The sequence below is a fragment of the Apodemus sylvaticus genome, chromosome 23 (genome assembly GCF_947179515.1).
Source record: "Apodemus sylvaticus chromosome 23, mApoSyl1.1, whole genome shotgun sequence".
Lineage (NCBI taxonomy): Eukaryota > Metazoa > Chordata > Mammalia > Rodentia > Muridae > Apodemus > Apodemus sylvaticus.
Window position 1 is genome coordinate 7,501,201 of NC_067494.1, and position 17,871 is coordinate 7,519,071.

The 17,871-nt window shown below is 36.2% G+C and overlaps 1 protein-coding gene across 1 annotated transcript; it reads right to left on the reverse strand.

Moving 5' to 3' along the window:
* Positions 1–274: 274 nt before the first annotated feature.
* Tmem244 (transmembrane protein 244) lies at positions 275–15,650 on the reverse strand. The gene is given in 5 exon segments (XM_052170055.1): positions 275–351; positions 354–395; positions 9,602–9,675; positions 12,471–12,556; positions 15,606–15,650. Coding segments are annotated over 5 exon segments (324 nt in total).
* Positions 15,651–17,871: the final 2,221 nt, after the last annotated feature.

The window sequence follows — 17,871 nt, forward strand, 5'->3', positions numbered from 1 at the left end:
TCGACTTCTAAATGTATCAGGACCCCATAGTTCTTCCATCTTTGGTCTCAGGGAAAGATTTTGGAAGGAAAATATTTCTTAAGGAAGCAAAGTTTATATAAGCTAATAGCCAATGTAAGAAGAGTAACATTTGCATGCCAGTACAGCCCTGGACTGGAAGAATCAGCCAAAACCTTTCCCTGGATGCAATGCAAATTTAAGCCTTATGAGTATTTTGAGTACATTACATGTAATAGACATTCTTTCTTTCCACTATTCTACCTTACTTACCAGCTTATGTGCTGATTACATGAAGGATAGTCACAGAAATAGCATAATCCCAAACCCATTCTTCTATAATCAAAGCAAAACCAACTAACAGACAAAGCAGGTGACCTATGTTGAGACTATAAGAACTGCAAACAGGAGAAAGAATATAATCATTTTTTATTATTATTTAGAACACTTAACAGTCCTGAAATACAATTAACACAAAATCATAAAATCTTAATATGCAAAAATACATTTTAAATTCGATTTCTAAAAAAATTGAGAATTTTGTACTTGAATACAATATTTTCATTATTTTTACTCCTCCCTCTCCCCTCAACTTCTACCTTGGCTTTACACACCTCCAATGAAATTCATGACCTTTTCTTTCTTTTTTTGTAGTACTTTTTTAATTTTTATTTTTAATTTTTGTTAAACTAATAAAATTATTTTAAAATATACAACTTGGGTACAAGTTTCCATCTGCACCTGGAGCTGATCCTGTAGCACTCGCTCCATACCCAAATACCATCTGGAGAGACCTGGTCTCCCAGGAGTGCTGACTTAACTGTGAGCACAGGTTAGACCACCACTTCTGCTCAAATGCCTGGCCCTAGAGGGACCTGCCTGGAGCCATTGGGACACAGGAAACAAGGAATAGGCAGGGAGAGGATCCTTCCGGTTTCTGTCTGCACCCTGGAGCTGACCCTGTGCCACAGCTGTCCATACCCAAATTCTTCCCAGAGACACCTGGTCTCCTAGGAGTACTGATACACAGGCTGTCAGGAGAGACAAGCCACAGTCAGAGGCAGCAAGACCAGCTAACTCCCGAGACAACCAGATGGTGAGAGGAAAAGGCAAGAACATAAACCAAGACTACTTGGCATCATCAGAAGCCAGTTCTCCCATTACAGTGAGCCATGGATACCCCAAAACACCAGAAAAGCAAGACTCAGATCTAAAATCACATTTCATGATGCTGATAGAGGATTTAAGAAGGACATAAATAACTCCATTAAAGAAATACAGGAGAACACAGGTAAACAGCTTGAAGCCCTTAAAGAGGAAACATAAAATTCTCATAAAGAATTTCAGGAGAATACAAGCAAACAGGTGAAGGATTTGAACAAAACCTTCCAGAACCTAAAAATGGAAATAGAAACAATAAATAAATCACAAAGGGAGACAACACTGGAGATCTAAAACCTAGGAAGGGATCAGGAGTCATAGATGCAAGCATCACCAACAGAATACAAGAGCTAGAAGAGAGAATCTCAAGTGCAGAAGGTACCATAGAAAACATTGACACAATAGACAAAGAAAATGCAAAATGCAAAAAGCTCCTATCCTAAAACATCTGGAAAATCCAGGACATAATGAGAACACCAAACCTGAGGATGATAGGTATAGAAGAGAGTGAAGATTCCCAACTGAAATGGCCACTAAATATCAGTATTAACATTTTAAGTCTTCAAAATAATTTATAATAATTAAATGGCTCTTAAATAGACATGATGTCTTCTAAAGCTAAAAGTAATATGCACTCAACCAATTTTTAAAATCTATTTGGAACATTAAACGCGATATAAGTAGAAAAAAATCTCTTATGAAGTCCTCTATGAAAGTAAATTGTGAAAAGTTCCTAATTAGAAACTGTGCCATCTCCAAGGGAGACTACTCAACATAACAGTGAATTCATAAAATGAATTGAGTAGTGTTCCTTCTGTTTCTATTTTGTGAAATATTTTGAAGAGTATTGGTCTTAGGTCTTCTTTGAAGGTCTGATAGAATTCTGTACTAAAACCATATGGTTTTTGGTTGGGAGACTTTTAATGACTACTTCTCAGAGATTAAGGGTCTCTTTAGGTGGTTTATCTGCTCCTGATTTAACTTTGTCATTTGGTATCTGTCTAAAAATTTGTCCATTTCATCCAGATTTTCCAGTTTTGTTGAATATAGGCTTCTGTAGTAGGATCTTATGATTTTTTTAAATTTCCTCAGTTTTTGTTGCTATATCTACCTTTTCATTTCTGATTTTGTTATTTTAGATACTGTCTCTGTGTCCTCTGATTAGTCTGCCTAAGGGTTTATCTATCTTGATTTTCTCAGAGAACCATCTCCTGGTTTTGTTGATTTTTGTTTCTACTTGGTTGATTTCAGCCCTGAGATGATTTCCTGCTGTCCACTCCTCTTGGGTGTATTTGCATGTGCTTGCCTCTTGCCATCTGGTTATCTCTGGTGTTAGCTGTTCTTGCTGTCTCTGACTGTGGCTCATCCCTCCTGCAAGACTGTGTGTTAGAACTCCTGGGAGACCAGTTCTCTCTGGGAGGGATTTGGGTGTGGACAGCCATGGCACAGGATCAGCTCCTGGCACAGATGGAAACCAGAATGGACTTTTTTTTAAATTGATATATATCAACTATATATGTATATGCATATATGTATATGTGTGTGTGTGTGTGTGGTGTGTGTGTGTAGAGAGAGATATAGATATAGATATAGATATATAGATATATAATATAACCTGAAAAATCCATTTACTCTTACTCATATGATTACCTAAACAAGAACTGTGGTGCAAGGGCAAGACCAGTTGACAAACCACCATGGATGGAGAGTTATAGGCATCTAATGGTTTCTGGGAGATGGAAAATCAGTGTTTCCCAGGAAGGAGCTACTCATAGGTTACCCACGCTCAGGTGGTCACATCTAAACATTTGTAGATATGTGCATAGAATTTTTGATAAAAGCTTTGTAAATGTCCTCTTATTCAAGCTCAAACACAGATGAGAACTTCTGGCATTTTATGTCTTCATTATCCTTACATTTCTAAAGAAAAATGACTAAATATCATTTGTTTTACACTATTTGTAGTTAGCATTGAAATAAAGCTACTACACAAACCATGTATGCAGACCTATATTTACAATTTATGGAATTGTAAATCTGTTTTTTTAAATGTTAAACATTAATGAAGTTGATGAAAGAATTTAGTTCTTTGTCTTTAGAAAAAATAATGAATGGGTTATTGAATGGTAATTTTCTTTTCTTTTGGTAAATATAGTGCTTAACTTGGAAATGAGTTCTGTCATGCTTGTAGAATCATTTGATGTGTGAAAGCAGTCATCTGAGAAGAATGATTTATTATTACCGTAGATGAAATCAACCCCCATCAGTGACAGGTGTGGCTGGAAACACTTCTAGATACAATGGTTGTGACATAGGGGTTTCCCTGAATGAATAGCAAAAGATAGTTATTTACAGGCCTGGACCATAGTGCTTGGTGCCTTGGACATGTGAAGGGACAGTCTTTTTTGCCTTTTGCCTTTCTGATGCCTTTTAAACATGACATAAGTTCCAAGGAAGATATCCATAAAACTTTAAAGTAACAAATGTGCTTGATATGCCACCAGAGTCCTTTTGTAAGTAATACCAGCTCACTCTAAATTTTCCTTTTCCTTCACTTGAAAACCTATCAAATGATTGTTGTGTTCATATAAATCCAGAATCAATAGATTGCAGGTAGGCAAATGTGATATTTTTGCAGAGCAGAAAGTTAAGTAAGCATCCTATTTCCTACTGTGTGGAGGTAACTTATTAACTTATAAGCCGAAAACTGCAAAGGAAACTATGAAAGACATCTAGTGAGTTCCAATCGATGTCTTCGTAAAAGTAGATGGAGAACTCACATCAGCTCCTCCTTCTATGGCATGAAAATTCCTTTGACTAATGTAAGTCGGGTCAACCTGTCCTTCATGGGAGTTTGTCCTGCACACTAAAACCAAGGAAGAAGTATCATTCTGCATCCTCTGGAGTCAACACACATCCCTCCTCCTTCCTTTGCTTTTTGTTTGTTTGATTGATTTGTTTTGTTGTTGTGGCTTTAAAGATCTAGTATGTGTAGCTCTGGCTGTCCTGGAACTTCCTATATAGTCCACAAAAAGCCTTGAACTCACAGAGATGCATTTGCTCTTCCTCCCAAGTCCTGGGATTAAAGGTCTGAGCCACCACATTCCACGTTCTAGAGATGCGTCTATTGGCAACATTTGGAGATTTCATAGTGAGTATAAAGCTTCTCGGAGAAGGTGAATTTAGTTTCGCACAAGCTGTACTTGCACATATTGATAACAAACCCTTAAGCTTTGTTTATGATCTGAAAGAAAACGCAATTTAAAGTACAAAGATTGCGGTCAGGGTATCAGGCTCTTCAGTGTCACCTTTATGGATTAAGCATTCAAGGACATTGAGAAGGAGTGGAAACAGAAAACCATTTTAACTAAACCAGCCTGTGCAGTACGACAGAAAGATGTTAGTGGTGGAATAATCTAGCTGGATGTACGACAGTTGTTGCCTATTTTATCTTGATTGATTAATTTTAAAAGGTTATTTTTTAAGTCTTTTAAAAAAAATCTTCATTATCTTCTCTTTGTTGTTTAGTTTGACCTATGAGATGTTGTATCTTTTGTTTCAGTACCTTCTTTAGTTTTTGTCTCCCATCTTTACTTTTATCCTTTTGTCTTTTATTTTGAGCTATAATTTTTTATGTCTTTAATTTTAGTGTTTTCTCTAGGCTGTATTGTCAGGTCTTAAATATTTTTGCTTATGTTGTTCTATAATTTTTTGTATCTTCTGTTCTAGGCCCTGTTTCTATAATCTTAGCTTTTCTTTATGTTATAATTTTGATATTATAACATCTGTCATATTTTGATTTGTTAGTTTTAATAAATTATCCTCTAGACTTTACTTTGAAATTTTGTATCTCTATCTCTTTGTTGTTTAGTCTGATATATAAATTGTTAAAAAAATTTTACTGTCTTTTTTAACTCCTATCTCTAACCTTTATTTTCCTCTTTCTGTTATTTATCTTGATCTATACAATCTTAAACCATTAGTTCTAATGTTTACTTTAGAACATGTTTTAAAGTCTTACTTAAGCTTATCTCTTTGATGTTTAGACTTATCTACAAACTCTTGTCTAGTTTTTGTCCCTAACTTTTCTTTTCCTTTTTTGTTGTCTATTTTGAACTTTAAAATATTAAAACTTTAGTTTTAATATTTTCTTTAGGCCATCTTGTCAAGTCTTAAATTTATCTCTGTCTTATTTAGTCTCATTTATAAACTTTAAAAATTTTTATTTTAACAACTTTCCTAACTTTTGTCTCTAGCCTTCATCCTCCTTGTTTTGAGTTATAAAATCTTATGCCTTTAATTTTAATGCTACCTATTGTCTCTTTTTAAGACAAAAATTTTTATCTAGGGTCCTGACATTATAAATAAAAAAATATTATAATACTAATAAATGACAAGATGTCAATTTTTTTTTTTGGCTTTTTTGAGACAGGGTTTCTCTGTGTAGCCCTGGCTGTCCTGGAACTCACTTTGTAGACCAGGCTGTCCTCGAACTCAGAAATCTGCCTGCCTCTGCCTCTCAAGTACTGGGATTAAAGGTGTGCGCCACCACCTCCTGGTGTCTATTTTCTTTAAGTCTATTTTTGTCAAACCATTTAAAAAATCATCTCATAAAATCCAAAAGATATTTATTATGTTTTTTTATTTTTAAATATCAAAAAATTATATATCTCTTTTTATTATCTGATCTACAGCCCTTTATACCTTTGTCTTCCACTGTTGTTCAATTTAAAGCATTATAGCCCTCTCTGACTTTTTTATTTACAGAGAAGGGCTGACTATACAAAGACCCACGGCTTCTATACTTCCATCTGGGTTATAGCTGACAACATACGTTTATCTGTTGATCTCAGACAGCCTATAAAACAGTCAAGAAATCTAATCTGACTGCCCATTTTCTATGTAGACCTGGAGAGATACAGAAAAACAAAGACTTTCTCAGACATAGTTGTCCTGATCAATTTATTATGTCTGTCCAAAAACTATCTCATAGACAATTATATTCCAGGGTCTCCTATCCCTTGCTATAATTCTTATATGGCACTGCCCAAGTCTAGCTCTAGGCTAGGGTGTTGCCCCTAGCCATAACTCTCTGTCTGAGACTTAAGAGAGCCTCTCTGTAGTTCTCTATAGGCCTGTCAGACCCAGTCAACTTTCAATCCACTCACTACTATAGCTTAAATCACTGCCCCGCATTGAGTGCCAATTTGTTATGACTAATTTCTAGCCCAGATAAACCCGTACAAAAAGAAAGAAACAAACAAACCACAACTCAATTAATATAAATATGAACTACACACATAGATTGGGCAGATCTATCACTACACTACTATATTCCCCAGCTATAAAATCCCTTACAACTTAAGATTTCTCTAGGCCATGTGCTTCTACTCCACTTTCCTTCCACCTCTTCTGTCTTCCTCCCTCTTCTTCCTCTCCTTGTCTCCAATTCTATCTATCTATCTATCTATCTATCTATCTATCTATCTATCTATCTATCTCTAAAACTTTCAACTCTACCTGCCCCTTCCAATGCCCAATTACCAGCTCTAGCCTTTATTTTACAAGTTAAAATAGAAAAAAAGATTCACATAAAATCATCTAAATACATAACTCACTCCTCACCCAAGATAGCCCCTCTTAAAACAAAATTAACATCAAAATAAAAGTAACACCAAGACAATCCACAAAAGTTACTAAGTCTGATCTTCTGGGTAACAAAATTTTTGAAATATGCCAGAAACCTGACCCTAAATCCAAGGCCAAAGCTTTAAGATTACCAGTAAGGCTCATCTCCAAATTCTGAGAGGTCTAGGTTCTCGAAGCACCAAAACTAAAGAGTTATAACATTTATCCCCAAAGACCCCTCAATAGGTTAAGGACTTATTGATATCTATTGTAGAACAAATATTCACATAACAAATAAAATAACAAAGCAACCTGAGTTAGATACCCCAAGACCTTCACTGACCAACTGTATAAAAACAATGGCCTCCACTCAGCTGATGGTGCCCATCCAAAAGGCAAGAATAACTAAGAAGAGTTGAGTCCTACTACTCCGAACACCAGGGACATCCTTAACTTTGCTTCTCTGTAACTAACTTTTGTTTTAAATCATTTTAGAAGAGTCTCCGTGCAAGAACAAACTCAGTTCAATGGGAAATTGCATGGATAGAAAGTGAATATCATGCCTGACATCTTACATGTTATTACAATAAATATCTCTTGTTCTCACAGATGCCTTGCTACCCAAAACTAAATCAATAATGGTCCCACAAACAAGGTTATCCATCAGAAGAAGGCATCTTAGACTTTTTGTTAGAATTTAGTAATTCTAGCTGACCATGTTTTCTATGTAAATCATATTTAAATCTGTTTTTCTACCTTCAGGCAATTTTGTACATTTCCATAGTTTCCCAGAAAAGATCATCCCATGGTTTTTCTAGTGAATTTTAATGTTTAAAGCATCAACAATACATTTTAAAAAGTAGGAAAAATGTTAACAGAATAATAAGAATAAACTACAACATGAAAGTGTATTTATAACTTATTTCTTTTTCTCTCTTCAGTATCTAGGTGGGATTGTTCTCTGTTTTCTTTTTCTTTCTTTCTTTTTTTTTTTTCTGAGTCAGGGTTTCTTCATGTAGCTACCTAGCCTGTCTTGAAACTAGATGCTTTCAGTCTTTCTTTCTTTCTTTCTTTCTTTCTTTCTTTCTTTCTTTCTTTCTTTCTTCCTTCCTTCCTTCCTTCCTTCCTTCCTTCCTTCCTTCTTTCTTTCTTTCTTTCTTTCTTTCTTTCTTTCTTTCTTTCTTTCTTTCTTTCTTTCTTTTTTTTTTTTAGATTTATTTATTGTTATATCTAAGTTCACTGTAGCTGTCTTCAGACACACCAGAAGAGGGTGTCAGATTTCATTACGGATGGTTGTAAGTCACCATGTGGTTGCTGGGACTTGAACTCAGGACCTCCGGAAGAGCAGTCTGAACTCTAACCACTGAACCATCTCTCCAGCCCACTTTCAGCATTTCTGATTAACATGGTTTATTTTACAATGTAAAATGGTTGTAAACTTGAGTTTTCTAAACATTAAAACAAACTAATTGTGAGTGCATCCAAACAAATGTGCTTTGTGTATAATCAGAACAAAGGGGTTCATTTACTAACCCACAATTATGAGATACAAGTTGCTTATTGTGCTAACATATACAAAATTTAAAAGAGACAAGTTTTTTCCTAAGTATTTTCTTTCTTATGTTTTCTCCTGCAATGGAGTAGATTTTTTTCTTTGTACTTTTTAATTGACATATAGTAATTATACCTATTTATGGAGTACATTGTGGCATTTCAATACATGTATATGATGTGTAATTGATAGTTCAGGCTACCTGGCATATCTGCCATGTCAGAAATTATATATATATAATATATATATATATAATATATATATATATATATATATATTATATATATATAATTTCTTTGGTTTCAGAATATCCCAGATCTTTCCACTAGCTACTTTGAAATATCCAATTAATTGTTGCCGACCCAAGCCATCCTTCTCTGCTATAGAACATTTCCCTTGCCACAAAGTCTGCGTTGTTTGAAGAAGAGAATAAAACAAAGCAGAAATGTGCAAAGACAGAAATGAAGGGTTTCTGCCACCACTGCTGGGAGAGTGCATCTCACTGCAACATTTTCTAGGCTTCTTCCCACGGACACCGTGGAGACTGTTCCTACAAAAATGAAACAACACCACACAAGCTCTTCTTCATTCTGCTCCATATCTCACAATACTGAATACTGAGTATACTGCCATTTCTCTTGCTTTTCCTTAAAATAAGTTTACTGCAATAAGAACCATGCAGCAGGAAAGCAGGGTAAAGGTTAAGGAGAGAAGCACACCAACAATGGGGAGGCAGGAAGATGGAGCAGGGGAGTGGGGGGGAAAGGAATGATTAATAGTAAGTGTAATTACTCTTAATCATAATGACACGTATGAAAATAACACAATGCTATACATATATGTTTGTGTGTTAACAATAATGAAGCAAAATAAAAACTCACAGGAACATGAGAACTCTAACTCCCTCATCTACCTTTAGACCATACATTTCCATCTCCCATTCACTGATATTTCTTTGTGTTGCACGTACATGAAGGCCAGAGAACATCATGCAAGGAGTTGGTCTTTTCTTATTACCACATGGGTTCCAGGGTTCCAACTCAGGTTTTCAGGCTTATTTTTAAGAAATTTTACCCACTGGGATACTTCAAGAGCTCTACTTTAAAATTTTTGAAGATATTTTCCTGATGACATCAGATGTAACATCCAGAATGATCAAAAGAAAAGCCAAATATTTTCATGCTTCCTACTAGACAAGATATTTTATTTTGGTTTGCATTTTGTCTACTTATTGATAAGGATTAAAGATTAAGAAATAATTACCTTTATAATCTCTGTTGAGCCATGAAGGATGTGTTTTGAAGTCAAATGGTGCCAGAATATCAAGCTCACATACTCTGAGAGGTTAGAGATAACACCTTTGCTCTGAGAGCGATCATACTGAGTTGTACATCAACGCTTTGGAGCTCACCTGCCACCTATGAGGACAGATCATTTCATTTACCTACACTGAACACTAGCTGGCGAATAGCCACTAATGAGCATCTCATCCATATTGTCTTCTCTGCTCAATTAAATCTACTTGGTCAGGACTGGAGAGTCTGCCCAGTGGTTACGCGTGCTTATTGCTCTTTTGGAGGACCTAAGTTCAGTTTATAGCCATGAGGGCGCTCACACCATCTGTAACTCCCATCCCAGCAGCTTCCCTCCGGCCTCAGTAGGTTCCTGGACAAACATGGTACGCAAAAACTCATGCAAGCACACACCTATAAATAATAGTAATGGTGATGATGATGATGATAAAATTTTTATCCACTTTGACCATTAAGAAATCTTAATTAATTATATTTTAGGTCTCAGCTGTAAAGTTACCAGTTCTACCTAATGTGTAAAAGAAACTTTTAAGATAGAGAGAATAGGTTTTGACACAAATTGGACAAATTATTGAAATTCTGGGCTTCAGTTCTTAACCATGAAGTAAAAAAGAGTAATCTATGGGATTCCTTCCTTCTCTTAAAGTTCTATCCGTTATATACCTGGACTGGCAGACCATAATTAGAATTAAAATCATGGGCAGCTGGTCAACCAGTTAGCTGCTGCCAACAACTTTAACTTCATATTCTTCAAAACTGCTGGGAATGGTAGAACTCACCAAAAATCTCAGCTCTTAAAAAGTTAAGGTTGGAAGACTGAATATTTGGGGCTAGCATGAGCTATACAGCCAGACTGTCTCAAAAAAAAAAAAAAAAAAAGCAAGAAACAACTAACACCAAATCTGCACATAATTTGAATTGTATTTATTTGAAGGCAACAGCAAAATCCCTGTGCTCATAGAGCCAGGAAGAGGATGAGTCATTTTTATACTATCTATAGCCTCAGGCCACAGTTGAGATTATGTGTGTGGACTGGACTTTCTTCCGTGGGTTTGTCAGCAAGCATGCCAAATAACATTCTTTCCACTGCAAAAGTCAGATGATATATTTTTCGAATTAATTTGCATAGTAAAATGGAATTCTGTGCTTTCATTGTGAAGTTAAATTGCATAAATACTCAATTCATAGCAAGTTAATTGTAAATATACATAATTTATTTCAAGGAATTTATGTTGGCAACTTATGTTTGTAGAGAAAAATTTCAACCAGAGTATGATAAAAAATTATGTGACAAAAGTGCCTCGAACTGACAAATTATACCAGGAAAACTCATGGACTGGTCTGGAGAGATGGCTCAGTGGGTAAATTTACTTACCTCTAATCCCAAAGACCCAAGTTGAGTCCCTTAAATCCCAACAATCCGGGTTGGAAAGAGAAAGCCTTGGCTTGCATATGGGGTACCTTCAACCACATACATGCTATAAATAAACAAGTGTATGAATTGTTTATAAAACACATGAATTATCTCATTTTTTTCCCTCATGATGATCCCTTTTTGGATAATGACTTCCTTTAGACAAATGTAGACACTGAAATCAGAACTTGCATGGCTTATTAAAACCAGATCAAGAATGGAACTAGAGAGATGATCAGCAGTTAACGATGCTCACTGCTTTTGTAGAAGACCCAGGTTTGGTTCAGTTTCCAGTACCCACATCAGGTGGTTCACAATTGCTTGTAACTCTAGTTCTAGAACATCTTACCTTGTCAATACTCTGCAGGCACCTGCTTGTGCAGGATGCACATAAACTCACTCAAACACACACACACACACACAATGATAAGAAATCCAATCAGTTGATCTTTTAATACATGAAGCAGGAAGTTAGCAATAAGTAATCTGGACTAGAATGCATCCTTGGCTTACAGTCCGAAGCTATGTCCATCAGTGTTTAAAAAAATACTTAAATGAATATAGGCTGTCTCCCAGTTGTTGTCTAGTGTAAACTCTCTCTGATTCAATACGAGCCCTGAGAACATAGTATCCCCTTTCCTGGCAGTATGATAATTCTGCCTGGATCTACCTTTGTTCATGTCAGTGACTTTGGTCAGTTTTCAAGGTAGAACATTAGTTGATATTTACTTTAAAAACAAAATTTTGTTTTTATTTTTAAAATATATTCCTTTATTTAAATGACTTTCAAATATTATCCACTTAATCCCAGCACTTGGGAGGCAGAGGCAGGCAGATTTCTGAGTTCGAGGTCAGAGTGAGTTCCAGGACAGTCAGGGCTATACAGAGAAACCCTGTCTCAAAACACGAAAAAAAATTACCTAAAATAAGCACAAAATATACAGAATAATAAATACTATTATTAGAATAAAGATGCATAGAAGTAGCTAATGGATACAAGATTTCCTGTCTTCCTTTCCTTGCCTTTTATTTTTCTATCATTAATTTATTCACTTTACATCCTGATCACATCACCCTCTCTCCTCTCCTCCCAGTCCTACCCTTCCACTCCACTTCCCCCATTCTCCCTTCTCCTTCTCCTCAGAGAAGGGGAACCTGCTGTCCCAACCCGCTGTAGCACATCAAGTTGAATCAGGACTAAGTGCATCCTCTCCCACTGAGGCTAGACAAAATAGTCCAGCTATGGAAAGGGATCTAAAGACAGGCAACAGAGTCTAAGTCTGAGATTAAATGCCCTAAAGAATCTACAAGCTATAAGCCATCAATCCATGTCAAGCACTAAGTATAATCTCCTTTCATTCCACGTCCATGTTTGAATCATGTTTGAAGACAATATTCCACTCACTGGAGTACCAGGCAGCCCACACTCAGGCACAGGTAGTAAACAGTGTGGAATACGATGGCACACACCAGAAGGTTCTGCAGATCTGCCTGTGGAGAATCAGGACAAGAGAATGAACAGTCTGGTCTTATGCACACAGTAACTGGCTTAACGAAGAAAACTAACGTGCAGCATTGGTAAGCTACATATTACTTGGAGAGTAAGGGTGAAAGGGACTCAAAGTGCATTGTGATAGTGTCACAGACATGATGAGCTGCTACTTCACAACATTACACCCAGGATCAATGCGGTACATAGATCCGTACCCCTCACTCTCCATTCACCTGAAAAAAATTTCCTATGTGCTGACTGTGTTGGTGACATTTCTTGTTACAGTAACAAAATACTTGACAGAAAGGCAACTTGAGGAACGTTGACTGGGATTCACAGTTTGAAGTTACTGTATGTGGGGGCAGGGAAGGCACAGTGACAGAAGCTTGAAGCAAGCTGGTGTGTCATAGCATGCTTGTAGTCTTAAAGGGACATGGTTGAACACAGGCTCGCGGCTCACCCTTGTCTCCAGCCCAGCATGGATCAGTGGTGCTAGCATGTCCAGTGGGCCTGACCATCTCAGTTAAAATAGTTCGCAAACCCCCTCGTGGGCATACGAATAGATTCTTTCCAAGGAAATCCTACATTTTCTCAAGCTGGCAGGATTTATTTTCTAACTCGACAAAAGCATGCTAAATCATAGATATACTAAAATCATGAGATGGCAGCACCTTGAAATAACACCCCCAACATACATAAAATATTGCAATTACTAAGCCTGTTTCTAAGAATTTTGGGAACAATTGATTAAAACACAATAGGTGTTCTTGAAATAGACCCTTCCACATGTGAGCCATACCAAAAAGCAATACAGATTAATGGAGACCAATGGATTATTCAATAAACGATATAGAATTGTCTGGCTTCCAGCTAGAAAAAAAAAATCCCATTAGATTCGAGTCTTGTACCAAACACCATAATAAATTTCAAAATGGATTAAAGGCTTAAATGCCAAGGAAGAGATTGGGAGAAAATATTTGAGACATATATCACAGGAAAAGGCTTGGTATCTTCCATATAAATTCCTACAAATAGAAAAGGCAAACAAATGAATAGAAAAATGAGCAAAGCCTATAAATAGGGGTTTCCTGTGAAGAAACACTTAAAAATCCAAGAAACAATAAAAACCTCCTGAACTTGTCATCTATCTTTAAAAATACATTCTTATGAATGCAATACAAATGTCAACATCTCACATGGGAAATTTCCAATTTGTTCTTTCTGCTTTTGAATTTGTTTTATATATATAAATGTAATAATACATTAGGTATCAATTTTTCCTGGATAATAGATTCACTGGATTCATCTAATCTAATGGATCTGAATATAGAAGGTACTCTCCACTACAAGAAAGGGAATATGATTAGTGTAACACCACACCTAATTTTGTGAACAAGGAAAAGTAATTAGTATAACACACCATGTCTAATTTTGCTTAACAAGGGAACTCGATCAGTGTAACACACTGCACCTGATTTTGAGTAATGGGAACTCGATCAGTGTAATACCTAATTTTTATGTATCAAGGGAACTGGATTAGTGTGACACACTAGACCTAATTTTGTGTATCAACGGAACTCAATTAGTGTAACACATCACACCTAATTTTGTAATGAACTTGACTTTACATATTTAGCAAGTATTCACCTCTTTCTGAAAGTGACTGAGCAACCTTGACTAAGAGGTCATAGGAGACCTAGACTATAAAGTTCTGGGACCCTTAGCGATCTGCCCCACCCCAACTCACTTTATCCTTCTCAACCCTTCCTAGTCTCAGCCACCAGACCTCTTCCTCTACCCCCCAACTTTTATCCCCATTCTTATCCTTTGGATCTCTCCCCTGGATGTTATCCCTGGTGTCTCCTCCTTCTTGACTCCCGGTCTCTTTCCTCAGCTAATTTCCTTTCATTATTTTCTCTCAAAAAGACATATACAGAAATGTAGATAAATGATGGACACATCTTACACAAGTATATATGTGTATGTGTTGTGCATGAATGAACATGTTGGTATGTACATATGGAGGCCAGAAATCACTGTGAGGTGTCTTCTTCTATCTGTTGCAGGATAGTTGAGCACCCTATGAACCCAGAGATTGTGTGATTTACAGGAAAAAAAATCTGTTTTTAGTTGTGATGTGGCTCAGCCTTAGCCAACACCTTTAATCTAAGAGCTTTCTGTTTGAATATTGTAATCAGGATTGAATAAAATCAATCATAGGTCAAGAGGCAGAGCAAGCAACCAGTTGACAGGAATTAACAGGGTTATTAGGAAAAAACCATAGAGAGTTAAGAGGGAGTAAGAAGGACAGAGGAACCCACAGGAAGTAAACGGGAGGAATATTGAATTTGAAGGAGCTTGTTTGAAACTATGTGAGGGGGCATTTCTGGTGGAACATCAGTTGGGTGCTTTCTCTGCCTTCTGAGCTAGCAGGCTTTCACTCAGCACCTGGCTACCCAGTCTTCATTGGTAAATGATTGAGATGTTGTTTAAAACAACAACAACAACATTCCATCTCTCCAACTTATTTTATTAGAAAAGGACAATTGCTGAATCCACTAGTTAGTTTTCTTAGCTCTGGGGATCAACCAGGCTCTGTTCTTCTGCTGAGGTTACACGTGTGCACGCCCACGCTTGGCTTTTTACATAGGGTGGGATCTGATCTCAGATTCTCATGCATTGACTACAAATACTTTATCAGTGAAGCTAGATCCCCAGCTCCCTGCACATTTTTGCACATGTCAGTTGTATAAAATGCTACTTAATGCTGATGTCACATACACATATAACCAACTTTGTATTTATGCCATTTCTCATAATTATCCCTCTCCCTATGATCCCTTTCTTCTTCAATAATGGTATCCTTCCCTCCTTTTTCATTATTTCCCATCTCTTGTTTCTTTCTCTCTCTATCCAGCTCTCTCAGGTTACCTTAATGAGCAGATACATGGAATGTTTGGTTTTCCGAATTCAGCTTGCATCAGTTAGTCCGACCTCAATTTTTCTGCAAAACAAATTAATTCTTCATTATTTATAGTGGATTTATACCTCATTATATTTGTGTACCACAATTTTCTCTATCCACTCATGCATTGACGGTCATTAAGCTGATTCCATAACAGCTATCATGAGTGGTAAGACAACAAATGTACACCCACCTATGCATCCTGGGTGCTGAATTTGGATCCTTCGTGTACAAAAAAAGCATAACTGGATCATGCATCATTTCTACTCTTCAGTTTTGAAGACTCTCTAAAGTGATTTCTATAGTAGCTGTATGAATTTACATTCCTGCCTGTGTATGAAGAGTTGTTTCTTCCACATTCTTGCTAGTATTCGATGTTCTTACTTCATTGGAATTTTTTCCTTTTGGTGATCGCCATTCTGGTCCTGAGATGAACCTGAACATAGCTTTCATATATTTATTAGCCTTTTGTACTCTTTCAGGAAAAATGTTCAGATTATTTGTTTACTTACTAATTAGATATTTTTGCTTTTCTGATTTTTTCAATTTTTGAATTCTTTATGCATTGTGGATATTAATCTCATCAGACAAATAACTTGCAAATATGTCCTATGCTGCAGTTGGTATCTTTATTCTCATCTCTCTTGTGTGTGATCCAGTTGCTCTGTCACTCAATCTATTGTTTACGCAGCTACAGGAGTCCTATTCAGAATACGCCTGATCCTGCATTTTGACTTGTTTATTCTGTTTTTCTCTGGTTTCAGTCTTTAGTTACAAGTCTTACACCATGGCATTTCTAGTTGATTCTTGTACAAGGCAAGAGACAGGAGTCTAGTTTCATCCTTCTATACAGTAGATTGCAAAGATGAAACTCCAGATTTTATATTGTTGGGTAGCTTAGAGACTATTTCCAGGAGTAAAGTTTATAAATATTATATTTATAAATATAGATATTATATGTTTAGAGTTTATAAATATTAAAACATTTCATGGCAGCATCTTCTAAATTTTTGTCATTGACGAAGCTGCCACGGGAGAGGATAAGTAACAGGGTTGCCCAGGTGAAGAACTCAATGCAAAAACAGCCCTGGTTTCCTATAGATGGTATTGTGACAAAGATAATGTGAGGCACTTGACTGTGTCCTCAGGAAAACTGGCTTGCTTAGCTCCCATGTTTTGAGATGCCCATCTGTGGATTGGACAGGGCTATGTGACATGGAGTAATCTTGGGGCTTCCTTGGCCCATTATTCTCTTGAGTCATGTGACTTTGGATTTGCAGTAATTATTATGCTATATATTAATATTTCTTTTCATTTTTATTAGCATCTATTTGAAATATCTCTAGGTTATTGCTTTATTTCATTTTAATACAAAATGAAATAACCAATACATGTTCTTTATACTAATGGATTTTTGAACAACATAAAACATATTTCTATATTAACAATGAAGTCTCAATATATTTTAATTTTGTAATGTAACCCACTTGCTATGAATTTTGCTTTCATAATTCACCAGATTATCCTACATAGAAAACTGACAAATGTTAAATACATGTTTTAGAACTAATTTTTAGAAGTTAAATCATATTTTGTGAAAAAATATATTTACTCATAAATTTTGTATATAAAATACCAACTTTTCCAACAAACTTATAAAACATATATAATCCTAATAGTAAAAGGATACATTTTTCTGTGAATATGTAAGTTTTTAAAACAAGGTATTCTTTTTGTAAATAATTACTATTTTCTACCTACATTGTGAATCCAAATAGTAAATTTTACTAGGAGATTCATTTGCTTCCAGTAACTTCATGTAAGTTCTATTATTCACAGCTTCTAAGAGCTAACCTAAAAGACAATCAGACTGTGGTATTCATCTACTTGAAGTTTATCTGTGACTCCACACTGTCATTAGGATTCATTCAAACACCTTATACATTTCACAAATAGTCACTGAGTTTGGCTAGCAGTATGAGATAAATTGGATATATCCTAGGCCCAGCAATTGTTCTCAAATGTGCAAGCATGGACCTGACCTTGAAGATCTGTTAAAATGCAGATCTGGGGGCTATAATCTGAATTACAGATTCAGTGGCTCTGAAGTTAGCCCCAGGAATTCGCACTTCTAATGAGTTCCCAGGGACTGCAGGCCTGCACTTCTCTGACCATGTTTAGAAAGCCACTAATGAAAAGAGAATTATAAGAAGACAGAGAGCCTCAACACAGAACAAAGAGCTGTGACTGAAGAGTGTTCAGAGTGTTGGAGAAACTCATGTGAGAGACTGAGGGTAGATAGATTGTGTGTGTGTGTGTGTGTGTGTGTGTGTGTGTGTGTGTGTGTGT